General features: G+C 41.8%; 1 protein-coding gene across 3 annotated transcripts in view; it reads right to left on the bottom strand.

Moving 5' to 3' along the window:
• The window catches only part of DDX4 (DEAD-box helicase 4), a 103189-nt gene that overhangs the window by 79011 nt on the left and 8519 nt on the right, over nucleotides 1-15659 (bottom strand). For all 3 annotated transcript variants that reach the window (XM_034774740.1, XM_034774742.1, XM_034774741.1), the window contains exons 3-5: nucleotides 14435-14498; nucleotides 7637-7711; nucleotides 3783-3824 (exon numbers count right to left, since the gene is read on the bottom strand). In XM_034774740.1, coding sequence (XP_034630631.1) covers nucleotides 3783-3824; nucleotides 7637-7711; nucleotides 14435-14498 — 181 coding nt within the window. The remainder of the gene's footprint in view (nucleotides 1-3782; nucleotides 3825-7636; nucleotides 7712-14434; nucleotides 14499-15659) is intronic.

Here is a 15659-nt window from a genome sequence, read left to right as displayed (position 1 = left end):
AAAAAAAAATTAACTAATTTTCCATTTCAAATTAAGGGAAAAAACTAACATGGGAAAACACAATTTTTTTATGTACTTGGCAAGTCTTATTTTGACCATAAGCGTGTATTCTACAATGGTTTAAACCAAAGAGGGTTAAACATTGTAAAAGTGGGTGATTATTTTAAATTAAATTATTAATAGGAAGAAGGAATCCAGCATATTCCTCAGTACTTAAAGGCAACATATAATTGTTCACTTACTAAAAGACAGCTATAAAAGAGAGTCTCTTAGTGAAATCACTCTAATTATATTATTCTGGTTGACTGTAGTGGTAGAATGGTTTCTTCAGGCCTAATTTCCAGTCCATTCCATCTACTCTGCAAACTTATAACACACACAATTAAATTAAACGGTCAGGTTTTTGCAGGAACGCTTGTGTAAATGCTGCTTGCATCCTCTCCCAGTGTTTCCTGATAGTAGGATCTTAATGCAGCAAGGCTGTAGGAAGTTGGTTGCTATGCTGTGGCAAGTGATTTGTGTGTTGCAAATAACGTACTACTTGTTTTGTCTGATACAATTACGCTAGCTGTTAATGTGTACCTTTCAACCCAGTTTAATACTTTGAAGGCTAAGATCCAAAATCCTTAGTGGTGTGTAATATCAGAGGGGTAGCCGTGTTAGTCTGAATCTGTAAAAAGCGACAGAGGGTCCTGTGGCACCTTTAAGACTAACAGAAGTATTGGGAGCATAAGCTTCCGTGGGTAAGAACCTCACTTCTTCAGATGCAACTGAAGAAGTGAGGTTCTTACCCACGGAAGCTTATGCTCCCAATACTTCTGTTAGTCTTAAAGGTGCCACAGGACCCTCTGTCGCTTTTTACAGATTCAGACTAACACGGCTACCCCTCTGATATTACACACCACTAAGGATTTTGGATCTTAGCCTTCAAAGTATTAAACTGGGTTGAAAGGTACACATTAACAGCTAGCGTAATTGTATCAGACAAAACAAGTAGTACGTTATTTGCAACACACAAATCACTTGCCACAGCATAGCAACCAACTTCCTACAGCCTTGCTGCATTAAGATCCTACTATCAGGAAACACTGGGAGAGGATGCAAGCAGCATTTACACAAGCGTTCCTGCAAAAACCTGACCGTTTAATTTAATTGTGTGTGTTATAAGTTTGCAGAGTAGATGGAATGGACTGGAAATTAGGCCTGAAGAAACCATTCTACCACTACAGTCAACCAGAATAATATAATTAGAGTGATTTCACTAAGAGACTCTCTTTTATAGCTGTCTTTTAGTAAGTGAACAATTATATGTTGCCTTTAAGTACTGAGGAATATGCTGGATTCCTTCTTCCTATTAATAATTTAATTTAAAATAATCACCCACTTTTACAATGTTTAACCCTCTTTGGTTTAAACCATTGTAGAATACACGCTTATGGTCAAAATAAGACTTGCCAAGTACATAAAAAAATTGTGTTTTCCCATGTTAGTTTTTTCCCTTAATTTGAAATGGAAAATTAGTTAATTTTTTTTTTTTAAAATAGGACTGAATGAGTTCTAATAGCTTCTGGAATTGGTTAATTAGGGGCTGCATATGCTTGAGTGACAGCATTTAACTCTTAGTTTTGGAGGACTTGGAAGCCATCAGGCACTGGTATTTAAGGTGGATGGAAACAAATAGAGGTGATGTTCTTGTGAATTGACTGGCCCTAATAAGGCACATTTCAACTTATTTTTACATGGAAGACTTGAGGGAATCATCAGTCCTTGTTAAAGATCCTGGGAATTGACAGGATCTTTTTTCTGTGGATACTGGCAATTTTCACAAGTAAACTAGGCATAAGCAAATTATTTGAAAATTTCATATTAGACAAACTTCTATCAGATCCACCAATACCAGGCAATCTCCCTGAGAAAGTGCAGAGAGAAGGAAAGCTGGAGTCTCCATCTTAAATTTAATCTTCACTGCTCTATTTCACTTCTTTTGGTCTTAGGCAGCTTAAGGGATATCCCTTCCCTTAGGTCCATTTTTGTAGGGAGACAGACACAAATGGAGTCATACTGCTGGCAGGGTTTGGAAGTAGTCTTGGAGCCATTCTCTGATCAAACTTTTCCCATACAGGTTTTGATCCCAGACCTGATAGCTCTCTTATGGGTATCTATTTAAGATACATATAAGGCCACCATTACCATACCATTCAACTGCCTCTATCTTTTTAATATATTTATCCTCAGCAATCTGTGAGATAGGGAAGAACTGTTATGCCCATTTTACAGATAGGGAACTGAAGGGCAAAGATCAAGTGATTTGCCCATGGTTGCATCAGAAGATTGTGGCAGAACAAATAACAACCTAGTCCCATGGTGTCCCAAGTTTGCACCTTAACCACTGGACTATTCCTCTCTCAGAACAAAAAAAAAGCAGCTTTTGCCCATATGAGCAATCCTAATTCTTGGATTTCATCAGAGGTGACAGAATGCTTGGGTCCTTGGTGGCGGTAACTACCACTTTATGAAGCTTCTCTCCAAAGAGGATTTCACCTGAGAATTCTGAAGCAGAGGATTTGTTGAGAACAATTATCTACTGTCCAGAGCGGCTATGGTCTTTGCTGTCAGCCTTGAGTCTATGAACTCAGCAGCTAGGCATATTTTCTCTAGTACTGACTTAAATTTGTCTTGGTCCAGAAAGTACAGGTTCTTTTGGCTGTCACACCAGTACAGTGTAGTTCTAGTCAATCAGTGGTTGCCAATGAATCCCTGATGAAGCTTTGAAGTCCATCAAAGGTGGAGGGTGTCTATTTTTCTGTTTGCAAGGCTTTTTGCGAAGATATCACCCTCAGCATGAAAAATTTTGCTTGTTGCTGCCTCAAAACCACATTTAATAGCTAGAACAGCAATAGGCAAGTTGGAAGTGCTAAACAGTCGCAGACAGAATCTGGCATAAAGGTTGAAAGAGCATGGCTGTCTGAGCTACACTGTTATTTGCAGGAAGAGAGGTACTACCCACATGTCTGGAGGAGAGTTCAGGACCTATAAAAATGAGTGGACAAATCCTGAAAATAATGGCATACACCTAATTCAGTTACAGAAGGAAGCTACAATCATTCTGTATTTGATTCAAAACAAGACAGACAAGACTATAGCTGACTATCACAAGAAACTTCCTCTGAACCACAACCTCCAGAGTTTACTTTTAAAAGTTAGGAATATTCTTTTCTGATAAGCATTAGCTTAATTTTATGCCTTTCTCCAACCAGCAATTAAGACATGTTTTTGCTAAAAGGTTACATTTTATTGCAATGTGGAACAGCGAGTTTTCTCTAAGTTTACTGCTAAACTGCACCCTCAGTTCTGACCATATTTACCCTTTTTGTCCAGATTAAGAATACAGTTTTACACTTAAGATTGGTACTACGAAAAACTGCATTTTTAGCATGTCTAAAAATGTCCCAGTCTTTCAGTTTAAACATTTCATAGACATGAAAACACTCAAAGAAATCTCAACATGAATGCTTTAAGAGGGAACACTGACATACTTTTAATAGGAATTACAAAATACATTGCATAAAACAGCTCAATAATTGCCCTGCAAAGTATTTAACATGTGATCATATCTACACACCAAAATAATGTCAGGCACAGCCATATCAAACCACCTACCACACTGGAAAGAGACTGACTGAAAGCTATTATAGTTCAACATGACACATCTCTACAATATGTAGACATGTACTGATGGTGAATTATGCTATAAAAAAACAGACTGGAAGAATCAAGCTCACCTCTCTCAAATCCAGAGTTTCTTCTTTCTTCCAATTTATTTCCTAGTGTAGTTATAGGGAATAAGACAAATAAGCTATAGCAGAAGAATCAACACATGTATTACCATAGATTCATAATGATAGTGTTTAAAAGTCAGAAGGGACCATTATGAACTAGTCTGACTATCCAGATAGCCCAGACCACAGAACCTCGCCCAATAATCAGAACGGAATATTAGGATCAGAGTAACCTGAACATGGAGGTCTTTATCAAACCTTTCCACATCAGAGGTACTGAAGGCAAACCAAACAGAATTTTTGCAGCCATTCCAACATCTTCTGTAAAGGTGATGGACGTTTTCTTTTCTTTTTGGGGTGGGGTAGGGGCAGGAGAATAGACTAGTCTATGGCATATCAACTCCATTTTTGGAGACCAACTCTAGAATCTCTGTCCTTCAGAGACCACTCCCCCAGGTACTTTCAATTTACATACTCTAGCTTCATCCATGAGAACAGCAACAGTCTCTCTTAAGGCTTTTGCAGCTATTAACTTCCTGGCAATTGATGCATGCCACTACTGTTATATTGGCCGTTCTTAGGAACGCACAATAACCTTTTTTCATGGGTTCTTTCAGGGTAATCAGGGCTAATGGCTGCTTAAATTATTTACCACAAGTCTCAAGGGGACCTAACTTCACCAACGAAACTAACATTTGTTCATTTCAATATCTCTCAGTTCAGCAGCAGTTGTGAAATTTAAAATTGTTAATTTCACACTGTTGCTTACAGTTTTGTCAATAGAAACAGCAATAGATGCAGCCACTGGATTTAAAGAACTCAGTTTATTCTTAAGATTTCAAAATATGATGAGGAATTTAAGTTGCAGTAATATTGCAGCCACCATTAAAAGCCATAAAAGTTGAATGAAAAGCATTTTAGAAAGCTCTTTTCATCCCCACTTTATATTTTACAAATTTCCACTACAGCTGAAGTTTCTTACACAGCCTCAGCCCTAAAAGTCTTTGGAATAATTTCAACAAAAAGTCAGTCAAGTTATTTTGGTTTTAGAGGAGTGTGAGGGAAAATGCAGCATTACAAAAAACAAACAACAACAAAACCACCACCACACACCTCATCCCTGGTTCTCTTCTCTATCTAAACCATATACATCTTATCGACGTAACCTGTTCTCTGTACACTGATCCCTCAAATCTACCTCTACCCTCCCTTTGGCCAAATTCACATCTTGGCCTGTCTTTCTGACATCTCCTCATGAGTCTTTCAACTCAGCCTCTACACCACTGACACCCTCAATCCAGTCATCCAGGCCCACATTATGGGTGTCAACTTTAATGTTGCACCCTCTCTTTACAGCTCTCTTACAAAAGATCCAAGACATATGCGACATACACATTTAAGTCAGTTGATGCCCATACACCTAATAAAAAGGAAACAAACACATCAAAGTACTTTCCTCTCTCCATATGACCAAAACTCTTGCCCATATCATCGTCTTATGCCTGGACTCCTAATCCGTCCCTGAGTACTGCAACCTGGTCTCCACATTTAAAAAACTGCCATTATTCTCTTCCTGGCTACGCCACCCTCTTCTGAATCCTTCCACTGACTCCCTATCTCCTCCACATCAGACACCAGCTTCCCTTCTTTTACCACTTAGCCCTATCTTAGCTAGCTGTTCTATTAGCTTATTGCTACTTCAAGCACCTTTCCTCCACACTAAGATTCCCAGCTTTCACTAGACACCAGTTAGCACAAAAGCATTTGAGGGAGTATCCAATATAGCTCCAATGCATAGTGACGCTCTGTACCTCAAAGTAGAACCCTGAAACCTCTGTATTCACCACTGTCATATAATTATGATATATTTTGTACAAAGTATGCCATGTGAGGCATCATTTTAAAAGTCTTGATCTTTTGCACATTAATATCCTGTTGGATTACATGTGCTTTCATTATACATGACATTATGAAGCCAAATTGCCATGTATGTTACTGAAATATGTTGTCAGGTTGGGAAATGCCCACAACCAACCTTTCAATTGCAACAAAGAACCAGCCAGAAATATGCTGATAGCCCATTAAAGGGAATCCTCTCCCAGTGGCCATCCCTGAGACTTCTCAGAGAAAGCACATATGCAATGGAGACTGCTTGACCAATCGGGACTGCCTGATCCCCCATCAGAGCAAAGATCTTTCCAGCAAGCTGGAAGAAAATATGAAAGAGGGGAAGTGACAACACTTAGCCTCTTTCCCCCCTCCATTTCAAGACCTGGAGAAAGGAAAGGTGGTCCCAGGCTGGAAGTTAGTTATTGAGAAACTGTAATCTGCTTTGTAACATCTGTCAAGGTGATAAAAGCTGTTCGATTCAACTCTTGCGTAGACTAAAAGTTTAGGATTTAGAAAGCATGATTACTTCTTATTTTCTTAAAGGTAACATCTCTGAACTTTATGCCAATAACTTAAAATCTTTCTATAGTTAATAAATCTGTTTTATATTTTACCTAAAAACAGCATGTTTTGGTTGAAGTGCTTGGGAAATCTCAATGCAGTTTACAAAGGCTAGTGTGTCCTCTCCATAGTGAGGGAGTGGCAAACTGATGAACTTCCACTGCCCAAGGGAGCCTTGAGTATAGCCAAAGACAGTATAGCCCTGGAGTGCAAGACCAGGGAGCTGGGGGGAATTGGCCAGCGTCTCTCTATTGTTGGTTCATGAGTGGCTGGGAAGTCATTCATGTAACTCAGCTGGGTGTGTCCCTGCCTGTGGATGTCTGCATAAGTGCAGTGCCTGTCAGAGGTTTGCCGCTTCACATCAGCATCACAATGTGAGGGACAGCCAGGCGGGTGGGACAGAGTAATAAAACATACTGCAGTGTTAGCAGTACCTTTCCATACAAAGTACAGTGAATACCCGACATTGCAACCAATTTTTAATAGCAACAAGTGTAAATGAAGTATCTGAGAGCTGTATTACTCTGACAGAAAGAAATATTAAATTAACCTACTCGAAAAGTGAAGCAAGCGAAGGAAGCAGATACATTTTGTCTTGTGACAAAATCAAGGTAATTAAAGTTCTCAAAATGTTTTCACATTAAGCTACAACTATTTTACACAGACATCAGTAGCAACATTCAATGATATCTTTGTCTTTTGGGCTGGAGAGAGGGGAAGGCAGCAACAAGCTCTAAACTTTAAGCCAGGTATGGAAAATCAGCAGCATTATACTTAGAAACTCCTAATTTGGAACCCCAGATATGCAAGTAGCACAGGAAAAGTTAAGACAGATGTGATTAGAAACCTTTTTGGTTGTTTTGGTTTGTGGATTCCTCTGTGCTAACCCCAGGTGCTTTTGTTTTGCTTGTAACCTTTAAACTGAACCCCAAGAAAGTTATTTTTGGTGTTTAATCCCTAAAGCCTGAGTTTTCACGTTTCTTTTTTAATAAAATTTACCTTTTTTTAAAGAATCCTTTGATTCCAAAGTCCTTAGACAAGGGGTTGGTCTGTGCTCACATTGCTAAGGCAACTGGTTAGTATTTTATTCTCAAGCCTCCACAGGAAAGGGGGTGAAGAGGCTTGGGGGATATTTTGGGGGGGATAGGGATTCCAAGTGACCCTTCCTTAAATATTTGTGAAAATCACTTGGTGGTGGCAGCAATATCTGTCCAAGGCAGAAGACTGTGCCTTAGAAGAGTTTTAACCTAAACTGGTATAAGATAAACTTAGGGGGTCTTCCATGCAGCTCCCCACATCTGTACCCCAGAGTTCAGATTTGGGGTGGTATACCCTGACAATTACAAATTAAGAATTTACGTGAATACAACAGGACTTTAAACGAACATTAGATAATACAAAACTACCTCTATTCCCAAAACTCCTTCCGATACCAAAGCCACCCCGCATGTGTTGACTTCTGTTACGTCCCACACCAGCATCTGGTGGTAAAACAAAAAGAATTATTGATTCAGATTTCAATACATTAAGTTTTTCTATTTCAAAATGTCCAAGTTAAGACTAAGCTATACCTACAGCCATTAGAGAGATATCAACCCTCAACTCAAGAAATAATCTACCGGTAGTTACTAGCCATGCTAAGAGGAAATGCCTCCCTTCACTTGTGTCACAATATAGTAATGTATAATGGGCTAGGTCTCAGATTTTGGTTTTGTGAGGCATCAAACAGATCACTTTTGATATAGAAAACCAGACCAGATGGACCCATAGTCTGTTCTAAGAAGTTTGTTTTTTTTTTTGGTTCTGAACTACCAAATCCAAAGTGGTTTAAAGTTGTCACTGGAGACATTTACTTTAAATTGCCATGTGTACATTCCCAGGCAAGATATACCAACAAATATGACTTCTGGGTGGAGTCATTTGTGCATGAAAGAGTGAAAGAAAATTCATTTTAATTTTAAAAGATGCAAAATGCGCATAACCAGAGCATTAAAAACTGCATTCTGTTGTGTTAAGCTGCCCTATCACTAGGTGTTTTGGTGCTTTTATTACCTGAACACTGCTCCTAATATATATTGCCTTAGAGTAGGGATAGGGTGGATAATTTATAATGTTATTGGTGTAATTATTGCAAAATATTTTCTAAAGAAATCTTGTATGGATCTGTACATAATTATTCAAAAGAAATAAAAATAAAGCAGAACAAAAATCTCGCTACTTCATTAACAGAATGGAGACTCACTGCATGCTTTAAACCACAAGCAAGCATTAAAAAAAAGCTAATAAAAAAACTGTATGGAGGTATACCTATCTCATAGAACTGGAAGGGACCATGAAAGGTCATTGAGTCCAGCCCCTTGCCTTCACTAGCAGGACCAAGTACTGATTTTTGCCCCAGATTCCTAGGTGTCCTCCTCAAGGATGGAACTCACAACCCTGGGTTTAGCAAGCCAATGCTCAAACCACTGAGCTATCCCTCTCCCCCAATTTAATATATGGAGAGAGTGCATTATAAGATGTACTTTTTCCATTAGTAGTTAAGCTTTACAGTAACAGTGTACATATGCAAAAAAGAATCACTACATGCTGCGGAAGTAATGAAATCTTAGGGTCTTCACTACAGACACCGCTATTGCAGCTGTTAAATGTTGTTTTGTCCAGGTTTCTCACTTCACTAGTCTGAATTAGAACATGGTTCCACTTATTAAATGGAATGAAACTTAAATTGTTTAAGCTACTACATCTATTCCAATCTCTCTCGAGATGTCCTGGAAATGTTTCTCTTCCCTGTACTATTTGAAAAAGACTGAGAAAACTGACAACTGCCATAAGAAGAACAAGAACATAAGAATAGCCATACTGGGTCAGACTGAAGGTCCAGCTAGCCCAGTATCCGGTCTTCCCACAGTGGCCAATGCCAGGTGCCCCAAAGGGAATGAACAGAACAAATAATCAAGGTGATCCATTCCCTGTCACTCATTCCCAGCTTCTGCAAACAGAGGCTAGGGACGCCATCCCTGCCTATCCTGGCTAATAGCCATTGATGGACCTATCCTCCACAAATTTATCTAGTTCTTTTTTGAACCCTGTTATAGTCTTGGCCTCCACAACATCCTCTGGCACAGAGTTCCACAAGTTGAGATAGCAGCGAGGTGTACCCGGATAACCCTGCCAGGCCCTGTTGTTTCATATGTAGGAGGTACTACAGGACAAGTGGTATAGGCACCTGGAGCGGAGGTGTGCGATGCTTGGTACACCAGCAAGTGAATCTCTTCCACTTAGCTAGATAAGTGGTCCTGGTGGATAGTTTTCTGCTGCCGAGCAGAATCTCCCTTACCGGTTCCAAGCACAGGAGTCTCAGTGGGTTTAACCATGAAGCTTCCAAGCCATGAAATGGACGGACTGGAGGTCTGGGTGGTGAAGGTGACTGTGGTCCTGGGTAAAGCGGTAGCAGAATCAGGGTGTCCACGAACAGCTCCAGAAGCGTGGTGTACCAATGTTGGTGGAGTCACGCTGGGGCCAACGGCTCTGCCGATCTTGAGCAGTACCTTGTGTACGAGTGGGACCGGTGGAAAGGCATACATGAGGCAGTCCCCCCAGGGTAGCATGAATGCGTTCAAGATCGAGCCCGGGATGTGTTTCCAGAAGAAGCAGAACACTGGGCACTTTCTGTTGCAAGCAGATCTACCTGGGGAAACCTCCACCTTTGGAAAATGGAATGTATGACATCCGGATTGATGGACCACTTGTGGTTGCGGAACCTCCTGCTGAGGTGATCCGCTAGTTCATTCTGTACTCCTGGGAGATACACCACCTCCAGGTGAATGGAGTGGGCTATGCAGAACTCCCATAGTTGATGGCTTCCCAACATAGGGGGGAGGAATGGGCTCTGCCCTGTTTGTTGATGTAAAACATAGCAGTGGTGTTGTCGGTCATCACTGCCATGCACTAGCCTTGTAGTCGGGACAGGAAGGTCTGGCAGGCTAGTCACACTACTCTGAGTTCCTTGATATTGATATGGAGTAAGAGCTCATCCTACGACCACAGGCCTTGTGTTCGGAGATCTCCCAGGTGATCCCCCCCCAACCCAGAGCTGACGTGTCTGTTACTGGGGACAGAGAGGATTTTGGGCTGTTGAAGGGAACTCCTTTCGCAGACTGTCCGAGGGTTGAGCCACCAACAGAGGGACTTGATTATGTGCTCTGGCACGGACACCACTGACTCCAGGCTGTCGCGTCCTGGGCGATAGGTCAAAGCGAGCCACACTTGTTGGACCACATAAGTGCAGGCTTCCATGTGGCCAAGGAGACTCATGCATCCTCTTGCTGTTGTGGTGGGGTATTGCCTGAGGCTTTGGATCATGTCTGTCATTGCTTGGAATCGGGTCTCTAGCAGGAACGCCCTTGCTTGTATTAAGTCCAGCACTGCCCCAGTGAATTCTATTCTTTGGGTCGGTGACAAGGTCGACTTGTTCACGTTGAGGAGTCGTCCCAGTCTCTCAAAATTAGCTCACACTAGTCGGACTTGAGACTCCACCTGCTCCCTGTAGCGCCCCCGTAACAGCCAGTCGTCAAGGAAGGGATAAACCTGTATCTGCCTCCTGCAAAGAAAGGCTACGACCACCGACATGCACGCGGTGAACACCTGGAGGCCCATCAATACACTGAACAGTGAACTGATAATGTTCATGGTCAACCACAAACCACAGAAATAGTCTGTGCTCAGGCCGAATGGATATGTGAAAATACACATCCTTCATGTCGAGGGCGATGTACCAGTCTCTCGGATCTAAGGATGGGATGATTGTGCTCAGGGAGACCATGCGGAACTTCAGCTTGACCAAGAACTGGTTGAGTCCTCACATGTCTGAACTGGGACTGACACTCCCCTTTGCTTTGGGGATTAGGAAATAACGAGAGTAGAATCCTCTGTTCCTTAGCTCCCAAGGAACCTCCTCCACTGCCCCTATGGTGAGGAGCAATTGACTGCACCTTCTAGATAAGGAGTTGCTCGTGAGAAGGGTCCCTGAAGAAGGATGGGGAAAGGGGGTGGGAGAGAGGGGAGGAGCAGAATTGGAGAGAATATCCCACCTCTACCGTGTGAAGGACCCAGCGGTCCAATGTTATTTGGGACCAAGTGGGATAGATTCATGAAACACAGGGAAGGATCCGGTGTAGGGGCAGGTACACTGTTCTCGGGTGCACCTTCAAAAGGCCTACTTTGAGCCTGACAAACGTTTGGTCGGGCCCTGGCCCTGACCTGACTGGGGGTGAGACGGTCTGCGCCTGCCATTCCTACTCCTCAAGGATGGGTCAAGAAGGGTACGACCGCTGCTGTTGAGGCTGCAGTTTGAAGTGTTTACACTGGGTTGCAGGGGTGTGCATACCCAGTGACTTCATGGTCACCCGGGAATCTTTCAGGCTGTGCAGCTTGGAGTCCGTCTGCTCCAAGAATGACCGTGCCCTCAAATGGCCGGTCCTGAAGGGTTTTTGCTGCACTTCGGGGGGCAACCCATACGCCTGCAGCCATGAACCCCTTCTCATGGCTAACCCTGATGAGAGGGTGTGGGCGGCAGAGTCTGCCGCATCAAGGGTGGCTTGAAGAGAAGGGAAGGCAGTGGCACGAACCTCGTCAATAATGGCCGTGAATTCAGCCCTGGAGTCTGATGGAATTAGCTCCTTGAACTTCACCATGGAGGCCCATGAATTGAAATTGTATCTGCTGAGGACAGTTTGGTGGTTAGCTATTCTCAGGTGCAGGCCACCTGTTGAATAGACTTTTCTACCAAAAAGGTCTAGTCTTTTAAATTCCTTGAATTTAAGAGTCAGTCCTTGTTGGCCCTGCCTCTCCTCCTCATTGACCATGGTCACAACTTGGGAGCAGGGCTGCAGGTGCAAGAACAAATACTCATATCAGTTGGATGGGACAAAGTACTTGCACTCCACGTCCCTTGTCATAGGCGGGATCGATTCCAGTGTCTGCTATAGCATTTGGTATTGCTCTGTATAATTTTAATTAGGGGCAGAGCTACCCTGGAGGGACCCTCCGGAGTCAGGATATCAACCATGGGGTCCTCTGGCTCGATAACCTCTTCTGCCTGCAATCCCATCTTGCGGGTGATTCTGCGCAAGAGGTCCTGGTGTGTGTGGTGGTCTATTGGAGGAGGTCCTGAGGCCGAAGTCCCTGCAACCGCCTCGTCCGGGGACAAAGTTGAGGAGGCTAGAGGCGGTACCGGGTCCTCCTCACCATCCAGCTCTCTAGTGTCTTCCTGGTCAGTGCCTGTGGGCTCTGCGCTGACAGTTGTCACAGCAATGGTAGTTTGGCCGGCTGTCAGGGCTGTTGCCATGGTTGTTTCAACTGTGTCCTAGACAGGCTGTGGACCTGTGCTGGAGTCAATTCCAATCCCAAGGCGCTGGGCTATCTTTATGGGGCCGGGATGCTCGGGCTTCTAAGACTACCAACCGAGAGCCCCTGGAAAATGAGCCCTGGGCCTGGTGATAAGCCCAGGGAGTCCAAAAGGGCCACTGTGGAGACATGCATGCCTCACTTCTGTGCCAATCTGACCTGTGCCTGCTATGGCGTGAATAAAATAAGTCCCCGCCCGAGTCAGACAACACTGATCTAGATCGTGATGACCATGGCAGCACCAAGCAGTACTGAGCTAGGACCGGTGCTTCTCCACTGGGGACCAAGCCGGGGAACCCTGCACGGGGTTCTGAGTTGGAGAACGGTGCCTCAGCGACGGTGAACTCAAGTGGTGCCAAGGGGAACGGTGCCATGTCAGAGATGGTGATCACCGCATCATGGTTGGCTTGCCTCTAGATGGCGCCATATGCGGCAGCACCAGAAGCTTGTCCCTGTTAACCAGAGGTTGTAGGGCCGTCATTGCTATTAGGACACTGGCGGCTTCAAAAGTGTCTGGGATAGATCTATTGCAGTATAGACATACCCTAACAAGTCCTGACCTACATGTTACCCTGTGATATTAATTCTCTATACCTACTGTAATTCCTTGTCTGTTCAGTATTGTTACATGCTAATACAATTTTCAGAAGTTTTTAAATCCTGTTGCTTTTCAATGAGAACATTGGGCTCCTAAGTTAGTCAGGTTCTTCTGAAAATTCCACATGCTAAGCACAAATTGACACAATACTGAAAAATGGTTGAGACCTGTACTAAACCATACTAGTGAACAGCTTTTACTATGCAATTTTCAAAAGTTATACCATCAACTCTTCTTGTAGGGTTCAAATGAGTTTTCTTGAATAATGATATAAAGTTTTTTAGGAAGTCAGGCAAGCACAATTAATGCTTAAATAATGTTACTTCTGTTAAAGCATTTTAAACTACACCTCTACCTCGATATAACGCTGTCCTTGGAAGCCAAAAAAAAAAAATCTTACCGCATTATAGGTGAAACCACGTTATATCGAACTTGCTTTGGTCCACCGGAGTGCGCAGCCCCGCCACCCCCGAAGCACTGCTTTACCGCGTTATATCAGAATTTGTGTTATATCGGGTAGCGTTATATTGGGGTAGAGGTGTACTATGTACAGTGCCTTACAGACTTATGCACTTCAGACTAAGTTTATCTCTGTGCATCCTTTTGCTACCGGCAGTAGTTAATTAGGTGCTTAGCTGTTGCTTTGGGGAAAATTCTAAAATGCGCAATATGCACAAACTGAAAAATAAATATTTTTCTCTACTCCTTCACTTAAAGCAATCTTAGACATTACTTGTTTTTACTGTCTAGTGTAACAGAGTGAAGTGCAATTTTTAAGTTGGTTTCTCTTTGCAATAGTGTTAAATGTGTAAGTTCCAAAATGGGAAACATGAATTTATACTTATTAATCCCCAATATGTTACAACATTTACAAGCAGTTCTTTAAACTTCCAAAGTCATCCCCTATTTTATGTATTATAAAATAAACACTAACAAATATTGATGTTTCCTTTAATTTCAGCTCTTAAAAAAAGAAAGAACCAACCCAACCTCACTGCGTCTGTTTATATTCTTTAGAAAACAGATCATAAGTTTGCAAAATTACAGAAGAATGGCCGGTTTATACTGAATTTTCTTTACTATATGATCATGTACTAAATACACTCATAGGATTGTATGGCTGAAAACCTCCTGCATCTCTTAAGCCACTCAAGTGATCTAAAACACAAATGCTTACAATTAGAAATTCCGTAACACATACCTGCTGAATTTCTGCTTTGACTGCAACTAAATGAGGGGTCATTTGCTCTTCCAGAAAAGTTATCCTACAACAGACAGCAAGACACATTAGACCTATTATAATAGTTCTGGACCAAGCAAAAAAAAAAAAAAACTTCAGTTGCAAATGCATCCATCAATGAGGAGGTTACACCAAGAATAAATATTATAAATGCTCTTAACAAAATCATGTTTCGAGTCAAAATGTTCTGCATTAATATATGCTAAACCTATTAACATCTCTTTCAAAATCTTTATCTTCTACAGTTGCTAAATGATTAAACTGAACAACTTTTCACACACTTCCAGGACACAATGTATACCACCCGAATTTTGGGGGCTGCCAAAATGCATATTTATTTTTAACATGTCCCTTTAACACAGGAATACTGTCAATTCCCCGGAACAAGTGCTACATTTTTTTTTTTTTTTTTTTTAAAAGGGCCTTTACTCTGTTTTTTTGATCCACAAAATTCTGAAAGTTGTTCGGGTTTTCTTTTTTTTTTTTTTTTTTTAAATGAACTGGAAGGAAGTTCTTACTTTTACTCTTTAGACAGATTAGGAACGTTATATGCTTGATCTTCTCTGGTTCTGCTGGAGATCATCATGGAAGTATGTTTATTGTGAGCTTTAACAATTTAATTGAAACAGCAGAGCTGTTGAACATTTAACACATTTTTTATTTAATCCAAACTAAATGTTTGCTAAAACAAACCAGCTAACCAAAAATCCAATTAATCCTTTAACATTCACTCTTGATTTCTGTGATGTGATGTCAGTGGCGGTACAGCCAGTGATAATTCCCTAATTATACCACCTCTTGTCAAGCACGGTGCAGTTCCAACAATGTTAACAGTGGCAGTGATAGAATAGACTATTTGCAGAATTGGGGTTTGTTTGTTTTACAAGGTGGATTGATTTAAGTCAAAGCAGTCTAAATTACAGAGTTTAATGATGATTTATATCAGCAAGCAGGAAACCTTGATTTAATATTAATCTGGTTTCACCTTTGTATTTTTAGTTATTTTTCTAAAGAAAAATTGATTGGTCAGTTACCATATTAAACATGGTGTCAAGTATCAGAGGGGTAGCCGTGTTAGTCTGAATCTGTAAAAAGCAACAGAGGGTCCTGTGGCACCTTTGAGACTAACAGAAGTACTGGGAGCATAAGCTTTCGTGGGTAAGAACCTCACTTCTTCAGATGCAAG

The sequence above is a fragment of the Trachemys scripta genome, chromosome 6, assembly GCF_013100865.1.
Source record: "Trachemys scripta elegans isolate TJP31775 chromosome 6, CAS_Tse_1.0, whole genome shotgun sequence".
In the NCBI taxonomy this organism is placed as follows: Eukaryota; Metazoa; Chordata; order Testudines; family Emydidae; genus Trachemys; species Trachemys scripta.
The sequence above is the reverse complement of the archived record's forward strand: the minus strand, read 5'-3'. Positions and strand labels throughout refer to the sequence as shown.